The following is a 20,314-nucleotide window of genomic DNA, read 5'->3' as shown; positions in this document are numbered from 1 at the left end:
TATTTATTTACGCATCATTGTTTGATACGTTGACAAATGTTTTGATGTGTTTTTCCCTCAGAGCGTACCTGACGCTCGCCTCCAGTCTGGGCCTCCAGGTGATCCTTCGGCCCGGACCTTACATCTGTGCGGAGTGGGATCTCGGAGGATTACCCAGGTTTATCTGCTTCTGTTTAACCTTATTGATGGATGGAACTTTATTGATCCCTTGGTTTCTTCTCAGTCAGTTCCTTTCCTCTTCATGTTGTCTTTTACCTCCATTTCTCTGCTTGTTTTTCGTTAATAATTTCTTATATTCTCCGTCCGACACTCGTCCCTCACATGTCTTCTTTACGTGAACGGATCTTCGTTCCTGATCCTTTCTTTCTGGCGAGGAACTGAAAATACCCCGAGCCTCGTCGACTCTTCTTACTCTTCTGCTTCTTGTCGTCTCTGTAAATCACACATCGTCTTCGGTTTCACTGTCGTCTGATGAAGCTTCGCTTTCACTCTTCTGTCGCGCCTCACCTCCTCCCGTCCTCTTCAGGCAGTCCACCCCGTCTGCACTCTCTTCACTTCTATTATGAAACGCTCCATTATAATTGTATTTATTTTTCTCGTCATTGTTGATACATTTACATTTGTGATATTAGTTGTTACCTTGTAAAGTACTGGTGACCAAATTACTGGTCAGATTGATCCTAAAATTATATATTTTTTAGTTTCTATAACTGCTGTATGTACTTGACTCTGGTGTTGTGATAGTGTAGTAACAAGTATATATGTGTAGTATTGTCGAGTACTTGACTCTGGTGTTGTGATAGTGTAGTAACAAGTATATATGTGTAGTATTGTCCAGTACTTGACTCTGGTGTTGTGATAGTGTAGTAACAAGTATATATGTGTAGTATTGTCCAGTACTTGACTCTGGTGTTGTGATAGTGTAGTAACAAGTATACATGTGTAGTATTGTCCAGTACTTTACTCTGGTGTTGTGATAGTGTAGTAACAAGTATATATGTGTAGTATTGTCGAGTACTTGACTCTGGTGTTGTGACAGTGTAGTAACAAGTATATGTGTAGTATTGTCCAGTACTTGACTCTGGTGTTGTGATAGTGTAGTAACAAGGATATATGTGTAGTATTGTCCAGTACTTGACTCTGGTGTTGTGATAGTGTAGTAACAAGTACTGTATATATATGTGTAGTATTGTCCAGTACTTGACTCTGGTGTTGTGATAGTGTAGTAACAAGTATATATGTGTAGTATTGTCCAGTACTTGACTCTGGTGTTGTGATAGTGTAGTAACAAGTATATATGTGTAGTATTGTCCAGTACTTGACTCTGGTGTTGTGATAGTGTAGTAACAAGTATATATGTGTAGTATTGTCCAGTACTTGACTCTGGTGTTGTGATAGTGTAGTAACAAGTATATATGTGTAGTATTGTCCAGTACTTGACTCTGGTGTTGTGATAGTGTAGTAACAAGTATATATGTGTAGTATTGTCCAGTACTTGACTCTGGTGTTGTGATAGTGTAGTAACAAGTATATATGTGTAGTATTGTCCAGTACTTGACTCTGGTGTTGTGATAGTGTAGTAACAAGTATATATGTGTAGTATTGTCCAGTACTTGACTCTGGTGTTGTGATAGTGTAGTAACAAGTATATATGTGTAGTATTGTCCAGTACTTGACTCTGGTGTTGTGATAGTGTAGTAACAAGTATATATGTGTAGTATTGTCCAGTACTTGACTCTGGTGTTGTGATAGTGTAGTAACAAGTATATATGTGTAGTATTGTCCAGTACTTGACTCTGGTGTTGTAGTATTTACAGACCACAAGACTCTTGACGAAGTCGTAACTGCTTTCAATTGTTTTCAAACCAAAATATGTCCAAACATCAGCTTTAAAAGCCTGTATCCTCTCGTCCTCAGTCATCGCCGGGATCTTGCAAGATTTCATGGATCCTTTAGCTCTGGAGGACACGATGACTGCTGCCACATAGAGGCCGGGAGTTTAATTGCAACACAAAAATGACCAAAAACGCTGAGAATATTTGAACTTTAAATGTCAATTTGAAAAAGAAAATGGAGGTATTTTATTTAAAAAAACAACACTTTATTGACTGTAAATTATTCAAGAGCTATAGTAAAGTTATTTGAAGCCAAAATAAAAAATGGATACAGTATCGAGTGAACTATAGCATCTGAAGACACAAACATTTCTACATATGACTTGTATTTAATCTTCATTGCGAGTATTAAAGTTTGCACTGAATACTGATCTGCTGTTTTTTAAGGACATCAAGTTCTTCACATCTTCCCTGAATCAAGATAAGCCTCGTTCTGTGTCGTGCAAATGAGCCGAACATGACGGGAGGACTGAAGTTTTTGTGGATTCATGACGTATTGGAGAACGCGGTAATTAAATCTGGCAGGCGTGTCTGCCTCAAAGCACAGCTCGGCATAATCCTGTAATCAAAATAGATGTGGCCGGATAAATGTTAGAAGGGAGAGACGGGAGGAAGGTATTTTTGCAGTCGTTTGCCTGGAGAGACGGCGAGTTTAAGGTGATATTTATTTATTTGATTATCATCGGAGCGGCGTCCCTGGGGCCGTCGGCGCGGTAACGTTATCTGCCGCTGCATTTTGTGATCGTCATGCTGGAGTTTGTGAAGGTGCATCTGATATCTACACCAGTCAGACCGACAAGTTAATCTGGAATGTTTTGTGGTGTATTTTCAGCTGGTTGTTGCGCGATAAAAACATGAAGCTGAGGACGACTTACCCTGGATTCACGGGCGCCGTCGACTCCTTCTTCGATCGGCTCATCTCAACAGTGCTGCCGTTCCAGGTACACTTGGTTTTTACGGTATTCTATATTGGTGTCTTGAATTGCGATATCGAGATTGATCGGATATGTTTTCGATCGCCTAAAAATGTAGCCACGCAAATGTACTGTAGGGGACACAGGGGTTAAGATGACGAAAACTATGCGATATTTATTTCCGCGCTTTGATGCCGAGATGATGGTAGAAAAATATCACTTATAACGCTCAGTCTCGCGGGACTTGCATCGGTTTCCCGCCAAACTGAGCGACATCAGAGAGGAGCTGCCGGCGTGTCATGATATCACCAAATCAATAATAAATCCACCTCCTTGTACACGCACACATAACACTTTATAAATGACGCTAACAACTTAGCTCGTTAGCATACGGTGAAGACGCACACATAACACTTTATAAATGACGCTAACAACTTAGCTCGTTAGCATACGGTGAAGACGCACACATAACACTTTATAAATGACGCTAACAACTTAGCTCGTTAGCATACGGTTAAGACGCACACATAACACTTTATAAATGACGCTAACAACTTAGCTCGTTAGCATACGGTGAAGACGCACACATAACACTTTATAAATGACGCTAACAACTTAGCTCGTTAGCATACGGTGAAGACGGACAGGTTTGTTTGGAAGTTCACGATCTTCTAAGAAAACAACTGAGACGAGATGAAAAGTTCTTACAATATGTTGCTTTAACAAAGGAGGTTGAAAGAGACGAGTGACTGGATCACTAGTGTTTGACTAGATCACAAGTTAGTATTACTTCACTGTATATACTGAGGTAAGTCAGCACCGGCAAGGTGTGTCGCCATAGCAACCGAGTCTATCAAGCTGCGCCGCACAGTTCACAGACGGACGGAGACGTAAACGACAACGAGACAAAGAAGTACAAATTCACAACTCTAAAAACCCTTTACTTTATTGCGGTATCGATAGTCTTACAATATATCATGCAGCCCTATTTTTTACACAATAAAAGAGGAGAATTTGTCAACTATTTTCTACAGTACAGGCCAAAACCTGAATGGTTCTTCCATAACATGAATGATAATATTCTCCACAGGGTTGTCTCTAAATGATTTCTGCACAACACAGCAGGTTTTTGTTCAAACCAATCAAGAGGACACCTTGTGACCAATCAGGTGTCCTAGGAGTGTAATCAGTTGACTGTCAGTCTGGTGTTGCTTGTTTAGCTGAAACTTCATTGGTTAAACTGTACATGCACGATTGGTTGGAAAAAAAAGGACCGAGTTTGCCCACCCCTGTCCCAGACCCATTTATAAGGCAAAAAGATCCACTAATTTTTCCCGAAAAAACCATGTCATTTTGAGGGTCATCAAAAGAATGACAACAGTCATCAGAGAAAATGTGTTACTTTCAAGAAACTAGAATATACGAGAAGTTCCACACGGTTCATTCATAGTTTTGTGTGTCCAAACCTTTGGACTGTACTGTGTGTATATATATATATATATATTAATTTAAATGCAATTTAAAACACATGTTGCTGAAAAGCAACAGTTCAATCGTTACTATAATTATAATGATAGTGTTAAAAATAGAATAAACGGTCATTTACTGATGTTAATACTTTTTTTTTTTTTTTAAATGATTGGTTTTTTTAAGATTTTGTCAATTCCTTCCCCGACCTTCCAAAAGATTACATTTTATATCAGGAGGAATTTTATTCAAAGGAACCTTTTCAAAATAAATAAATATATAAATACAGATAAATAGTTGAAAGCTGAATACCATTGGAGAAAATCAAAGTTTTATGACAAATGTGGACACGAGAAACAATTCTTAAGTATGAACATATTTTAATATATTTTATAATCACAACATGATCACTGCTTTTTTAAAAACATTTTTGCATGTAAATGAAGTATTATTCCGCCAGTCACTGTAGTATGGTTTTACGAGTCACCGTAATATTACTATGCAAGGCTTTACAGTATTACTCTCTGTGTCACTGCAGTATTACTGCCCAAGTCACTGTAGTATTAATCTGCAAGACTTCATAGTGTTACTACACAAGTTACCGTAGTATTATTCTGCGAGTTACTGTAATATTGTTTTACGAGTCACTGTAATATAAATATGCAATGCTTTATAGTATTACTCTGTGTGTCACTGCAGTATTACTGGCCAATACTGTAGTATTAATCTGCAAAACTTCAAAGTCACTGTAGTATTATTACGCAAGTTACTGTAATATTACTCTGCGAGGCTTCATAGTGTTACTCCATGAGTCACTGTAGTATTACTCTGCGAGGCTTCATAGTATTACTCCAGGAGTCACTGTAGTATTACTCTTCGAAGCTTCATAGTATTACTCCACGAGTCACTGTAGTAATATTCCGCGAGTCACTGTAATATTACTCTGCGAGACTTCATAGTATTACTCCACGAGTCACTGTAGTATTACTGTGCAATTTACTGTAGTATTACTTTGCGAGACTCCATTGTATAACTCCACAAGTCACTTTAATATTACTCCTGAGGCTTCATGGTATTACTCCGCGAGTCACTGTAGTATTACTGCGCAAATTACTGTAGTATTACTTTGCCAGACTCCATTGTATAACTCCGCAAGGTACTGTAATATCACTGTTTGAAGCTTCATGGTATTACTCTGCGAGTCACTAGTATTACTGCGCGATATCACTGTAGTATTACTTTGCGAGGTTCCATTGTATAACTCCGCAAGTCACAGTAGTATTACTGCTTAAAAACATGTTTGCATGTCAAGTCAGAGCAGAGCAGAGTGGGTGTCCAGGAGCAGTTTTTAAAGCCTGCATCCATGAGTGTATTCAGTGGTTACACCACACACACCCACTCTTCTAGTCCTGGTTTTCATTTCTCTTTTCTATTCCATTGAATAACACACAGGTTGAGATTGTTGAATTTATGTCTTGACAAACCACCTTCTCTTTTCTTCCCCTCTTCATGCGTCATTGAAGCATCTTTGATTCGCACTTGTTTGTCAATGTGTCGAGCAGAGAGACGGTCAGAAGGAAGTGCTGCTTAAATGTGTCGTCCATTCACTCCTGCAGTTCTCCCAGGGAGGCCCGATTATCGCCGTTCAAGTGGAGAACGAATATGGAGACGACGGCCGGGATGGAGAGTACATGGCGTTCATCAAAGAGGCAAGAAGCTGGTTCGCACGTGTGCACGCTCGCAAACACGCTGATCTTCTCTAGGCTTTGTTGTCGAGAGGCGTCACGGAGCTGCTGCTGACCTCGGATGACAAGGACGGACTGGAGCCCGGGCGAGTGGATGGAGGTATTGTTCCACGAACAAACACGCTTGTGGCGGCGAGGAGAGAGAGTCGTCATATTCATAACCAGAATAAATTGACGATAAACGCTATATAACCACTAGAGGGTTCTGTCTACACCTGCTAATCCCATTACATCAAAGCCCTTCCAGTAGTTATCAGACACACAACTTATTCTTGTAGACCCATTTCAAATAGGTACACAGTTAAAACCAACACAACAGATGTATCACAAAACTCCACAAGGCTCCGTAGTATAACTATGCGTCTCCATAGTCACCAAATCACTCATAAGTCACAGTAATATTACTGTGCTAGACTACATAGTGTTACTCCAAGAGTCACAGTATTTTTATGATTATTTTTATATTTTTTGCAAGTCACTGTAGTATTACTACATGAGGCTCCATAGTATTACTCCACAAGACACTTTAGTATACTACGTGAGGCTCCATAGGGTTCCCCCAAGAGGAACCATGAGTCACTGTAGTATTATTCCGCCAGAAACTGTAGTATTGTTTTGCTAGTCACTTTTATATTACTACACAAGGCTTCATAGTATTATTCTGTGTGTCACTGTAGTATTATTCCGCGAGTCACTGTAATATTACTCTGCCAGGCTTCATAGTATTACTCCACTGATCACTGTAGTATTGTTTTGCGAGTCTTTTTTATATTACTACACAAGGCTTCATAGTATTTTTCTGTGTGTCACTGTAGTATTATTCCACGAGTCACTGTAATATTACTCTGCCAGGCTTCATAGTATTACTCCAGGGATCACTGTACTATATTTCCGCAAATCACTGTAGTATTATTTTGCGAGACTCCATTGTATAACTCCGTAAGTCACTGAAATAGTACTCTTTGAGGCTTCATGGTATTACTCCGCGAGTCACTAGTATTACTGCGCAAATCACTGTAGTATCATTTTGCCAGGCTCCATTGTATAACTCTGCAAGTTACTGTAGTACTACTCTGCAAGTCACTGTAAAATTACTCTGTGAGGCTCCTTAGTATTACTCCGCGGGGCGTGATAGTATTTCTCCTTGATCCTCGTAGTATTACTGCGTAAGTCACCGTAGTATTACTTTGCGAGGCTCGATAGTGTTGAATGCACTAATCGTTGTCGTATCTTTCAACAATTGTTTATAAAAGCTTGTGAGTTATCACTGTCAATAAAGTCTCAAAACTTTATTGACACTACAGTCTCCCGAAGGAGTCCAACATCACATGACCAAAAACACACACCCTCATTGGTCGACAGCAGCCGTGCCTCACTTGCATGTTTATATTGGTGAGAAATGAACGAGAGAAAAAGATATTTTTCTAAGCACTTATGAATTTTTAAGTGTGTAACGTGTGTAGATGTTGACGCTTCTATTCTTGCAGACTTTACTCAAAGAGCACAACCTCCCGGCGCTCTTGAAAACAATCTGTTCATGAGTTGTTGTTTTTCGAATGAAAGTTTCCTGCTGTGAACCTCTGGTTGTTCATGGGTTTGTCATGTATTTACTTCTTTCAGTCGATATATTTAAAATGCAATTCTTACGATAACATTAAATGACGAAACCCCCGAGCTGAGAAAATGCTTCGAGGGAATCGTGTGTGTTTGGTTTACCTGTTAAATTGACTCTCGTTACGAGAGATGATGTCGTGAGTCAATTGACCTTGAAATTGAAATGAAACGTCACGATCCAACCACGGATGTCATTTGTTTGTTGAGCGACTCTAAATTAAACATGTTTGGGTTTCGTTAGACGAGGAGAAGTAAACTTAAATCTGGAGGAGCTAAAATAAGTATCTATACTTTATGTACTACTAACAGTAATATATGACACACATAATGTTCACTTATGACAAACACAAAGTCTGCATTCTGTAACATTTATTAAGAAGTAATAAATGAACAAAATACCACAAAGGAAGTGTGAGGTAAATATTCTGATTAGTGAAATAAAAAAGTATAAATACTGTCAGATAATAAGAACTGTTTTTCTCTGTGCTCCTTTTTAAATATATAATATATTATATAGATGTTTAATAACGGTTAGTATTTCTATTATTTTACAACAACAGACCTAAGATTGTTAGTTAAGTGTTTGTTGTTTATAAAACGCTCAAAAATGACTGTAAACTGATATCAAGTTTGCAATAAATTGAATAACTCTTTGACTTTATAGACAAGGCTTAAACATATAAAGAAAAATAGAAATATATTCAAGAATTAAGGTTTATATAAGTATATATATCTATATATAGTACAGGTTTTTCTTTTTCTAAGCGACACAGCGCTCTATAAATATTACTTACTTACATCTGCAGCACAGAGCAAGTAGAGCACAGACCACCTGTAGTGTAGACATGAAAGCACCGTCAAGAGATTTGTACTAGTTTTCATGTGTTTGAAAAATAACCCGTTTCGCAAAGTGTTCTTTAATTTATATTTTGGATTCTGAAGGTTTGAAGCTCAACATTTGGAGTGATCCATCCATCCATCCATCCATCCATCCATCCATCCATCCATCCATCCATCCATCCATCCATCCATCCATCCATCCATCCATCCATCCATCCATCCATCCATCCATCCATCCATCCATCCATCCATCCATCCATCCATCCATCCATCCATCCATCCATCCATCCATCCATCCATCCATCCTAATCTAATCTAATCTAATCTAATCTAATCTAATCTATCTATTCTATCTCTTCTATCTTATATATCTTATATATCTTATATATCTTATCTATCTTATCTATCTTATCTATCTTATCTATCTATTCTATCTATTCTATCTATTCTATCTATTCTATCTTATCTATCTTATCTATCTATTCTATCTTACCTATCTTACCTATCTTATCTATCTATTCTATCTTACCTATCTTATCTATCTATTCTATCTATTCTATCTCTTTCAAATCACATTGTTGATTCAGAGCTATGTGAATTAATATGTTTTTGTTCAATTGAACTGTTTTATGCAACATATATTTCTTTCTTTCTTGAATCTGTTCATGCAAAATGAAAATATACAAAAACAGAACCATTTGATTTATTTGTCATTGAATTTATTAATTTTTGACATGAACAATATAATCCCCTTTTATTGTTTGATGGTTTTACTGTAACTTTTGCTACATTTATTTTCCTATTAAAGCTTTAGAAACCCTGAACTTCCAGAAACTGAATCTGGATGACATCGAATATTTGGATGAACTACATGTGAGTTGAACCTGCACAGAAGGACTGAATCCCTGAAGAAACTGTGATTCTAAAAGCATCTAAAAGCAAACGCTCTCCTGCAGCCCCGGAAGCCGAGGATGGTGACGGAGTACTGGACGGGCTGGTTCGATCTGTGGGGAGACCGTCACCACGTGTACTCGGCTGAAGGTGAGCGAGAACGTTCCTGGACTCCAAGGAGAACAATACAGTGAGATTAGGTGTTGAAACCATGACAGGACTTTGCTTAGCTTGATAAATTCTTCGCGGGGAGGTAAAGGTTTTCTCTGCAGCAGGGGTCGATATTACTGCCTCATTTGTGTCGGGCGTGCGACAGCTTCTGAGCCCGGAGCCAGCTCGGAATCTCTGGAGGTAAATCTGCCGTGTCTCCAGACGTTCCAGGGCCCCGCGGATAAATAAGACTCGAGACAAAAACCTAAGCAAGGATTAAAATAGTTTGTGCTCTCGGGAAAAGACGGAGGAAGGACAAGAAGGTTGCCGTGGGGGACGTGAGAGATAAATCCTGCAGACCAGCCACCAGAAACACACAATAGTCCTTTATCAGCTCCGCTTTTACACACAATTGAAGGGTTTACTTCCTCCTGTTAAATGAGTTCCATCTTCTCCTTTGTCTTCTTCCGAAGATTTGTTCACATTTTTAAAAAGACGAGACCTTTTGAACGCTGAGATTTAACTTTCTTACAATAATATATAAACGTTTCTTCAACCTACCGCGACTCAGCTCGATAATCATAGAAATGTTATCGCAATAATTTGAACAATTTTCATCTTGTACTTGAATAATATAAATATAAATATTCTTCACCAGTGAACCATATTTTATTATAACCTTTTCATCTTCATTTGGATCAAAATGTATTTTAAGTATTAGAGTATTTGAGTCCCTTAGCTTAAATTGAAGGAAATTAAAAGTACTTAATAAGATAAATAATAAACTCCCTGGCTTCCATTAAAGAAGACAACCCAAAGACAACACAAGGGATACCACTAACAAATTCGTTTTTTGGGCCTTTGGGTCACCTTGACCCTATAACACTAGAGTTAAATACAAATCTACTGTATATATGTATGTTGTCCTTGTTAAATATACCTTAAAGTTCAACTAAAATGTGTATGTGTGTGTGTGTTGTTGTGATTTGGACTCTATTGTATCATCAGTGTGTGCGTGTTGTTGTGATTTGGACTCTATTGTATCATCAGTGTGTGTGTGTTGTTGCGATGTGTGACTCTATTGTATCATCAGTGTGTGTGTTGTTGTGATGTGTGACTCTATTGTATCATCTGTGTGTGTGTTGTTGTGATGTGTGACTCTATTGTATCATCAGTGTGTGTTTTTGTGATGTGTGACTTTATTGTATCCTCAATGTGTGTGTTGTTGTGATGTGTGACTATATTGTATCATCAGTGTGTGTTTGTTGTTGTGATGTGTGACTCTATTGTATCATCAGTGTGTGTGTGTTGTTGTGATGAGTGACTCTATTGTATCATCTGTGTGTGTGTGTTGTTGTGATGTGTGACTCTATTGTATCATCAGTGTGTGTGTTGTTGTGATGTGTGACTCTATTGTATCATCAGTGTGTGTGTTGTTGTGATGTGTGACTCTATTGTATCATCAGTGTGTGTTTGTTGTTGTGATGTGTGACTCTATTGTATCATCAGTGTGTGTGTGTTGTTGTGATGTGTGACTCTATTGTATTATATGTGTGTGTGTGTTGTTGTGATGAGTGACTCTATTGTATCATCTGTGTGTGTGTTTTTTGTGATGTGTGACTCTATTGTATCATCAGTGTGTGTTTGTTGTTGTGATATGTGACTCTATTGGATCATCAGTGTGTGTGTGTTGTTGTAAGTAAGTAAGTAAGTAAGTAATATATATTTATATAGCGCTTTTCGAGACCAGGGTCACAAAGCGCTTTAACAATCAAAACAATACTCAAAACAGTACATACTTCAAAGATCAAGACAACACCGAGAACAACACAGGAGTTCGAGAAATTCAAGGAAAAGCCTGAACAAATAGAAACGTCTTAAGATGTTTCTTAAAGGAGTCAGTAGACTCCATCAAGCGCAAAGAGAGAGGAAGATTGTTCTGTGTGACTCTATTGTATCATATGTGTGTGTGTGTGTTGTTGTGATGAGTGACTCTATTGTATCATCAGTGTGTGTGTTGTTGTGATGTGTGACTCTATTGTATCATCAGTGTGTGTGTTGTTGTGATGTGTGACTCTATTGTAAGTAAGTAAGTATCATCAGTGTGTGTGTTGTTGTAATGTGTGACTCTATTGTATCATCAGTGTGTGTGTGATGTTGTAATATGTGACTCTATTGTATCATCAGTGTGAGTTTGAACAAAACTCTCTTTTCATTGAAATATTGAGGTTTGTCACCGTGCGTCATCAATCCCAGAAGTCTCCACCTCCAAGGCACTCGTTGTATATACAAAGCGGGGAGTGAAGCCATTATAATGGACTCTCGTAACCTCTCGTTCGCCCAGATTTCAGAGCAACTTAATAAAGTAATAAAGTGTAAAACATGGTCATGATGAGAAGTTACTGTGTCTTAAAGAGGAAAACTTAACTTCATCAGATTCATAGTATTTAATGTGGAACCTTTGTGGCGTCTCTTGTGGGCTGAAGTCAATCCCAGCTTCTAAGGGCAAGAGGCAGGAGACCGCTTGAGCAGGTTTATATTAGCGCACACAAACGAATAATCACACCTAGAGACACTTCAGAGACACAACCAACCTCTGTATGGACTAGACTGTGAGAGGAAACTGGAGTAAACACACACAAGCAGAATCCAACCTGCAACCTTCTCCACTAACCATCACGGAGAAGTAAAACATTAGTAAATTGTTTATTATTCCTATTTCTTAGTGGCGACAAAAACACATGTTGTGTTCCATTTTCCCAGCAGCATTGACTCGCTCAGTAACGTCTGGATCAGTTTCTCACTCCCAGGATTGTCACGACGTTTCTCGACATCCCAGCTTCCTTTGTGCTCTCTTCCTGCCGGCAGCCTTTACATCTCAACCCAGACTCGCTCGGAACAGACGTCTCACTTCCCGCTGAAATGTAGCTCCCTGAGCGAGTGAAGTCAGCGAGCGAGAGAGTGTCGGTGTGAAGCCAGACGCTGGAGAGAAGAACCGTGGAGAGGCTGGAACACAGTCGGTCGCTCTCACGGTTCATTGTTCATGCTCAAGCCTCGCGTCCTTCGCTCTTATCGGCCTCATATGCATTTTTAATTACTGGCCCGAGACACTGGTTTCAGTCCATTTATTCATGAAACGTCTCCGAGGATTTTTTGTCCCTTTTCACCGTTTGACTTTGATCTCCTGTCGTCAGATATGGTCGCCGTGGTCGACCGGATCCTCAAGCTGGACATGTCCATCAACCTGTACATGTTCCACGGAGGAACCAACTTTGGCTTCATGAACGGAGCGTACGCCATTGATCTGCCGGCGCCCAAACCCATGGTGACCAGCTACGGTGAGTGAACGCCATGACACCCCCCCCCCCACCGACCCCTGACCCCTGACCCCTGACCCCTGACCCCTGACCTAGTCTGGATGATAGAATCCTGGTATAAGTAAGTAATATATACAATGTATGGAAACAATTCTTTTTGTTGTTTCATCTGGATCCAGGGAGGTTTTGAAGGTTTTGTATGGCCTCTAACTGCTGCCGCACGCACCTCTGGTTCAGAACTAGCAAAAAAAAAATTGTTTTAATTCTGGACGTAATATCTGAAAGAAATGTAAAGACGAGATAACTTGTCACTTGTCACTTGTTGGTTAAGACACTTACTTTACTCACATTCAAATAGTAGAAGATTAAACATACATATATATCACTAACCATTTAGTGATTTATATTTAACCATACTTTAACCATACCATTGATATTCAACAGCACTAATTCCAATTTATTTTCCTTTTTTAAATTTTTTTAATTGATTCCTTTTTCGGGGCATTCAAATCACATTTTATCTTATCATATATCTATGATAAGATAAAATGGTTTATTTAAATTCAATAAAGTGTGTGTAAATCAAAATCTTTATTATTTACATGCAAATATTCACAGTTTGTTTCACATTTTTTGTGTTGCAATTAAACTTCCGGCCACTAGATGGCAAAGAAATACCGTGAGATCCCAGGTATGACTGAGAACGAGAGGATACAGTCACTTCCATTATATTTTAAAGCTGATTTTTAGTCATATTTTGACGTTTAGTTCAATTAATTGAACCAAAAAATTCACCTAAATTAAAGTGTCCCCTTAAATTGTTATTACAAATTATGCAAGTGTATGGAAATATATTTTATTGTATAATACAGCCCTACTTAAAGTAGATATCACGATCCTAATAATTTAAATGAAATAATAATAATAAAAAAACAAGAATGATGAACACCTTAATAATTAGAAAGTTGTTTTTGTGGCTTTATCTATCGCTCCTTGGCAGCGGTATGCAGCCTCTAAGTGGCATTCTTTCTGTTGTTGTTACTAATATTATCAGCCGACGATAATTGTAATAGTTAAAGATAAAATATATTCCATATTGGTAAAGGAAGAAAATCAATGAAATACATTTAAATACCTTAAATATAGTTTTTTTTCAATCGTCTATAAACTCAACCTGCGATGAATTGAAAGTGGAATGTGTCAGACTCTCGTCGGAATCTATGGTTTTCATTTTGACGAGCAGTCTTCGCAGAGAAGAATCTGCAGGACGAGAAGAGGCAGAAAAGGAAAGATTTCACGAATGCGACGCTTCCATTCACACTCCGAAGCATCTGACCTTCACCTGATTCTCCTCAGCTCATAAACTACGATGGGATTCTGAATTAGAGATGCCTGAACGCTCTCTCCTCCCTCCTCGGGGCTCCTAACATTGTAACAACCTTGTTTTATCAGCATTAAAGTGAGCATTTGAACAATTCAAACCACCTCTAACCTCCAGCGTTATCCAATGTTTTTCTTCTCGCTCACTGGTCTCCCTGTGTAGGTGTGTATTCCAAGTGAAAGTGTGACAGAAGATGTGTGATAAGAGAGCATTGGTATTCTCCGCCTCTCCTGCTCTTGAGCCCGCCACTGTGATCGTACATTATCTTTCAGATTACGACGCTCCATTATCCGAGGCTGGGGATTATACCACCAAATACCATCTTCTGAGGAATTTATTCAGCCACTACCACAGTAAGTGCTGCCTGGTGCTGTTTTTCCATCTTCTTCCTCCCTCACTTGATTCTCCACGAGGAGCCTCCTGTTGGCTGAAGATCACCTGCATCTATGACCAGCAGGGGTGTCATCAAGTTAATCTAATACTGTTAATCCCTGCTGGTACTGTACTAGCACTAGAGACCCTCCAGGGGCCGCCCAGAGTGACGCCTCGCGTCAGGTGTACGTCGCTCAGGCAGCGAGAAAATGTCGGCGGCACGTCAATCAGTCTTAGCCGCGGTGATATCTCACAAGACCCCGCGGTTCAATTCCAGCTCGAGGCGTCCCTGGAAACGATGTCGAGTTCAGTGATCTCCCCGTTCTCGCTAGGTTCCTGCTAGACACTGAAAGTACTAGTTCACCCCGAAATTAAAACTCATTTTCTACTCGCATGTTGATTAATGTTGGGTTTGTTGTCTAATCTAATGTTGAATAATCTGTTCTTTTTAGAGTTCTAGACAAACGTGTTTGTTCATTTTAATGTAGCGACTGGAGCTCAGTTGTCTTCGTCTTCATCTTCGTCCAAAAAGACGCTTAAAAACATCCAAATACCTCCATATACTGCTCGTCTACTGTAACGTCCATCTTGAATGAGAGGAATTTTTCCCGAAAAAACAGATAAATAAGTTTATATTTCAAGTGTGTTTGTAGCAGAATCTTCCGGTTTCTCAGCTACTAGAGAAAGTACTGTAGACAATAGAATGGAAGCACTCGCGATATTTACCCGAAGAACTTCCCTTTTGTGTAGCATGTTAGCCTTTAGCTTCTACTACAAACAAACCTTAAATATAAACTAGTGAATGAACAAACATTTGTGTCTATAACTCTAAAAAGAACAGATTACTCTGAAAAAAATTAGTCGACATGAGGGTAGAAAATGAGTGAAATTGGAATTTTAGGGGAACTTTATCCCTTTAAATCCAGACAAAGAAAGGCATCCTCTGTAATGTAGTTCCGGCCCTACGGGACTCCTTCCTGCCAATTTTTATTGATTCCTTTTTTGGGCTTTAAAACCACATTTTATCTTCTCATATATCTATGAGAAGATAAAATAGTTCATGTAAACTTACTTAAGTGTGTGTAAATTAAAATATTTATTATTAACATGCGAATATTCACATTTTTGTGTTTGCAAATAAACTTCCGGCCACTAGATGGCATTGAAATACTTCAAGATCCCAGGTATGACTCAGAACGAGAGGATACAGTCGTTTCCATTAGATTTTAAAGTTGATTTTTAGTCATATTTTGACGTTTAGTTCAATTAATTTAACCAAAAGACGGTGTAACAACCATAAAATGTCACCTAAAATAAAGTGTCCCCTAAAATCGTTATTAAAAATTATGCAAGTGTATGGAAATATATCTTATTGTTTAGTACAGCCCTACTTAGATAACTAAGAACTACTAGACTACTAAGAACATATCACAATCCTAATAATAAAATTAAATAATCATTTAAATGACATTTTTCTGGCGGGTTTGTCTCTCGTGTTGAGAGTCGGTCACTTCAGTCGGAAGTGGGTTTTTAGTGCCGACTCTGAGACTTGCCGGCGGAAAAGGGCCATTAGTCCTGGTCAAAGTGCGGACCCAAGGGCCATAAGTCTGTCTTCCATCAGACAGGTTCTAATCCACAAAACTGAACATTGTGAAATTGTTTTTACTATAAAGAATCTGTCGCCATGATTAGGTTGATTAAAAAGATCACGCAATTAACACATCTTGAGGTGGAGGCAGCAGGCGTGAGAGCAAGTAGAGCACAGACCACCTGTAGTAAAAGGTGCTGGTATTAAGTACTCTGACCGACCAGGTTTTTTAAATTTTGTTAATTGTAACAGACTGAGTTACGCCTGGTAGTTTTGAGGCTAAATTAGTTTTTTTTTTGTGGGTCTTTGCCAGGCGAGTTTTGAAGATATTTATCAGAGAAAAGTAACTAAAAACCCAAAACCAGAATCCGAACCAGAATCTGAGGAGTGCTACTGTTGCCATGACGGTACACATCGCTAGCAGTCGCCTGTCACATGGACGCTTATAGAAAAAGGATCCAGTCTCACTTCCCTCTCACTTCACAAGTATTCAAAGGCAGGTGCTTAAGAAATGTCTAAAGAGACGTTCGTGGATGAAGAACGAGCGTCTGTTATCCCCAAAGCCTCCATTATCCAGCACGGAAAAAGGTGTCCCAGCTGTTTCTGCGCCGCGATGAAAGAGCGGAAATGTTTTCAGCTATTATTTCCTCTGGGAGCGAGAGTGTGTGTCTAGCACCTTCAAGTGCAGTCGCTGGGAAAGAGCCCCGTCTTTTAATCGATGGAAAGAGCCTCTTTGCTCGTAAAAAACTCAATTAGCAGGACGTTGTGCAGGAGAGTGACCTAAAAAACTGTGGTTCGGGGATACTTTCGGTGCCTGACACCATGTGGGATGAATGTTAAGTTTAAGAGATTTTTAAAAGTTTATAAAATCCTTGAAAAAGGCAGTTTCCATATAAGGATGTTAATAATGATGAATAAGCAAGTTATGCTTAAAATGGTCAAAACCGGAGTCCGTTCCGGTCGCTCCAACACGCCGTCACTTCCGGTTCTTATACTTCGCTTTGTGGAGAGAAATGGTCAATGCAGAGTGTCACGGGTCGTTCATTCGCCGCTTCAATTCAAGCAAAATACAAGCTTAACGATCGATCGGACGCACTTTCTTCCGGCAACTCTACAGTTCAATAGCCCCGGGAGAAAGGGTCTTGAGCTGTAGAAACATCGCGATATCTAAGGCAAATTTCCCGCCCCGGGTGTCGTCTCTTCCGGGGCAAATGGTTCTTTCAACTTGCCTGTGTCTCGATCAACCACAGAGAAAACTTCCAAACTTGCCCTCTTGCAATCTATCATTCAAATGTTCTCGGTGGGGGTCTTCGTCTTCCAGCCCCCCCTCCTGGATGGGTCCCGCTTCGTTCTTTGATCCACGAGCCAAGGTGTGAAAAGGCAGACAAACATACGTTTTTTAATTAACCGGTGTCATGTCTCTAATTCTGATCCAAGCTTGTCTTGAAACAGTGTAAATCAGTCTGAGTGAAATGTTGATTGTGAATGTGTGTTCAAACGTTTAAGCTCTTAGATAAAGCTAGTGATTTATACTTTATATTTTGATGATCTTTTAGCGTTAATTTAAGTATGGCGTATACGTATAGTGTATAATTATTTTGAATCTAACATGCTTTAACAAACAATCTATGTTTTTTTTGTTTTTTTAGCTAAGCCTCTCCCAGAACTTCCTCCTGTTCCTGAGAGAAGATCGTACGAGCCAGTGGTCGTCCAGCAACACCTGTCGCTGTGGGACAGTCTGATGTACACGGAGAAGGTGAGAGTAAAATATGACAGTACACATATATTATAACCTGTGAAATGAAACGATTAAAGAGGAAGACTCTTTTGAAAATAATAAAAAAAGTTTCTCAGACCAGGGTCACAAAGCGCTTAAACAATCTAAACAATACTCAGGTAAAATATATACTTTAAAAGGTCAAGACAATGTAGAGACAAACACAGCAGCAACAAGATATATAAGAAAAAACACAAATAAGAATGTCTTTCTTGAAGGAGTCAGTAGATCATCAAACACAGATGTTTCTTGAAGGAGTCAGTAGATCATCAAACACAGATGTTTCTTGAAGGAGTCAGTAGATCATCAAACACAGATGTTTCTTGAAGGAGTCAGTAGATCATCAAACACAGATGTTTCTTGAAGGAGTCAGTAGATCATCAAACACAGATGTTTCTTGAAGGAGTCAGTAGATCATCAAACACAGATGTTTCTTGAAGGAGTCAGTAGATCATCAAACATAGAGATGGTTCCAAAGCTTAGGAGCAACAGTCTGGAAGGATTTCTCTCCTCTGGTCCGGAAGTTCAGGAACCATCAGAAGATTCTGATCCACAGACCTCAGAGCCCGAGCTGGGGTGTAAGTCTGGATCAGATCACTGATGGAAGGTTTGACCATGAATAGATCTGAAAGTAAGAACCAGAATTTTAAAATGATCCTGAAAGAAACTGTCAGCCAGTGAAGAGTTTTGAGGATCGGAGAAATGTGAGTTCTTCTACTAGAGCAGCTCAGAATTTTGGCTGCAGGCGAGACACATCCTTCTTGTTAAGACATGAAAATAAACTGTTACAATAATCTAAACGACACAAACTCATGGATTATTAGATCTAGATCGTGTTGTGACATTATTTTCCTAAGTTTAGAGATTTTCATCAGTTAAAGGAAACCGTTTTTGGTCAATTTTTTTTGCCGTGTTGTGCTAGAGACATAAGATTTTCTAAGGGGCCACACATTCAATGGTCACCGTTATAAGGGGCCGTCAGACCAAAAGAAAGAAGGGCCCAAAGAAACTAATCCTTTTTTTTTTTTTTACAAATTGCAATTATGCCAATTGTTTTCTTGTATATCATTTAAATTTTTCGTGCATGTTTTATTGAAGTAAGATCAGACAATGATGCATCTGTAGAATATTGTTATAAAACAATCCAGCAAGGACCTCAGAATTCCGTCCGCGAGGTTGTGTCTGTATTTAAAAGTTAAATCAAGACATTAACACAATGCGTGTGTTTCCTGCAACACTCGTTCTCCGCCTCCCAGTCATTCGTTTCCCTCCGAGACGACGCTTACCTTCCCCGCGACCAGACATGAACAATAGTTTTCATACAGTGTTTAGTGGAAGAAAGATGTCTGGCTTCTCCAGGCTGCATCTGTTTTGTGCGCAGGTGGTTTATCATCTCCCAGCAGCGAGTGTTTATTATGTCCGAAAGAATCGCGCTTTTCCCGGAGGTACGCCGGGAAAACGCTGCCGCCTAAAAAAAAAAAAGAGTCGCTCTGCACTTTGATGTATCATTTATTCCTCTCGCTGAATAACTCGTTCTCAGCCCGTGGCGTCCGAGCGCCCGGTCAACATGGAGGACCTGCCGGTCAACCACGGCAGCGGTCAGTCGTACGGGTACACACTGTACGAGACCAGCATCGGCGGCGGCGGAGGAATGCTCGACGCCAAGAACAACGTCCGAGACAGAGCTCTGGTGAGAAGAAGCTTCGACACGTTCGCTCGATTGAACACTTCTTGTCACACTTTTCAAATCCGTGCGCTGACTGAGTCGACACCTTCGCCCGGAGTGTTAAATCCGATGAAGGCGGAGATTTAACAAGAGCCTCACGGAAAGAATCCAACAATGAATAATTGCTTCACGTGCTGAATATTAAGATGATTTAAAACATGTATCAAGAAGAATAAAACACAAAAACATAGTGTGAAAGGATATTTAAAAGCATTTAAATAAATACTAATGATACTGCAATACTTATTATTAGTAACATTAAGGGGTGCTAGAAAATATCTGCGATATATCGCAATTTTGTTTTTCACAATACTTTTGTCAATATTCAACAGCTCTATATCCATAATTTAAACGCAAATATATTGTATTTATTTAATGGTTTACAGTTTAATCAAATCATGCTTTTCTTGTATTTAAAACATCGAATATTCATGCTCTTCGTTTAATTCTTGTGCTGTAATTCAATTTCCGGCCTCTGGATGGCAGATGTCAATACGTCCTCCGCAGCTAGAGTAACAATTAAATCCCTCAACCTTACAGCTATGACTGAGGACGAGAGGATACAGTGAGTCCAGCAGGTTTTAAAGCTGATGTTTGGACATATTTTGGTTTGAAAACAAATGAAAGCAGTTACGAC

At 39.2% G+C, this 20,314-nt stretch overlaps 1 protein-coding gene across 2 annotated transcripts in view; it reads left to right on the top strand.

Moving 5' to 3' along the window:
* LOC148074668 (beta-galactosidase-1-like protein 2) overlaps nt 1-20,314 on the top strand; it is a 31,249-nt gene that overhangs the window by 3,938 nt on the left and 6,997 nt on the right. Inside the window, exons 4-13 of one of the 2 annotated variants that reach the window (XM_087795233.1) lie at nt 62-157; nt 2,728-2,836; nt 5,893-5,985; nt 6,040-6,121; nt 9,284-9,348; nt 9,432-9,516; nt 12,711-12,854; nt 14,487-14,567; nt 17,824-17,930; nt 19,492-19,641. In XM_087795233.1, the coding sequence (XP_087651359.1) occupies nt 62-157; nt 2,728-2,836; nt 5,893-5,985; nt 6,040-6,121; nt 9,284-9,348; nt 9,432-9,516; nt 12,711-12,854; nt 14,487-14,567; nt 17,824-17,930; nt 19,492-19,641 (1,012 nt within the window). Of the gene's footprint in view, nt 1-61; nt 158-2,552; nt 2,661-2,727; nt 2,837-5,892; nt 5,986-6,039; nt 6,122-9,283; nt 9,349-9,431; nt 9,517-12,710; nt 12,855-14,486; nt 14,568-17,823; nt 17,931-19,491; nt 19,642-20,314 lie in introns of those variants that run through there. The other variant, XM_087795234.1, reaches the window with a different exon arrangement.

This window comes from Callionymus lyra, chromosome 7 (genome assembly GCF_982586985.1).
Source record: "Callionymus lyra chromosome 7, fCalLyr1.hap1.1, whole genome shotgun sequence".
Taxonomy (NCBI): domain Eukaryota; kingdom Metazoa; phylum Chordata; class Actinopteri; order Syngnathiformes; family Callionymidae; genus Callionymus; species Callionymus lyra.
Note: the sequence above shows the minus strand (reverse complement) of the source record. Positions and strands in the feature narration are given on the sequence as shown.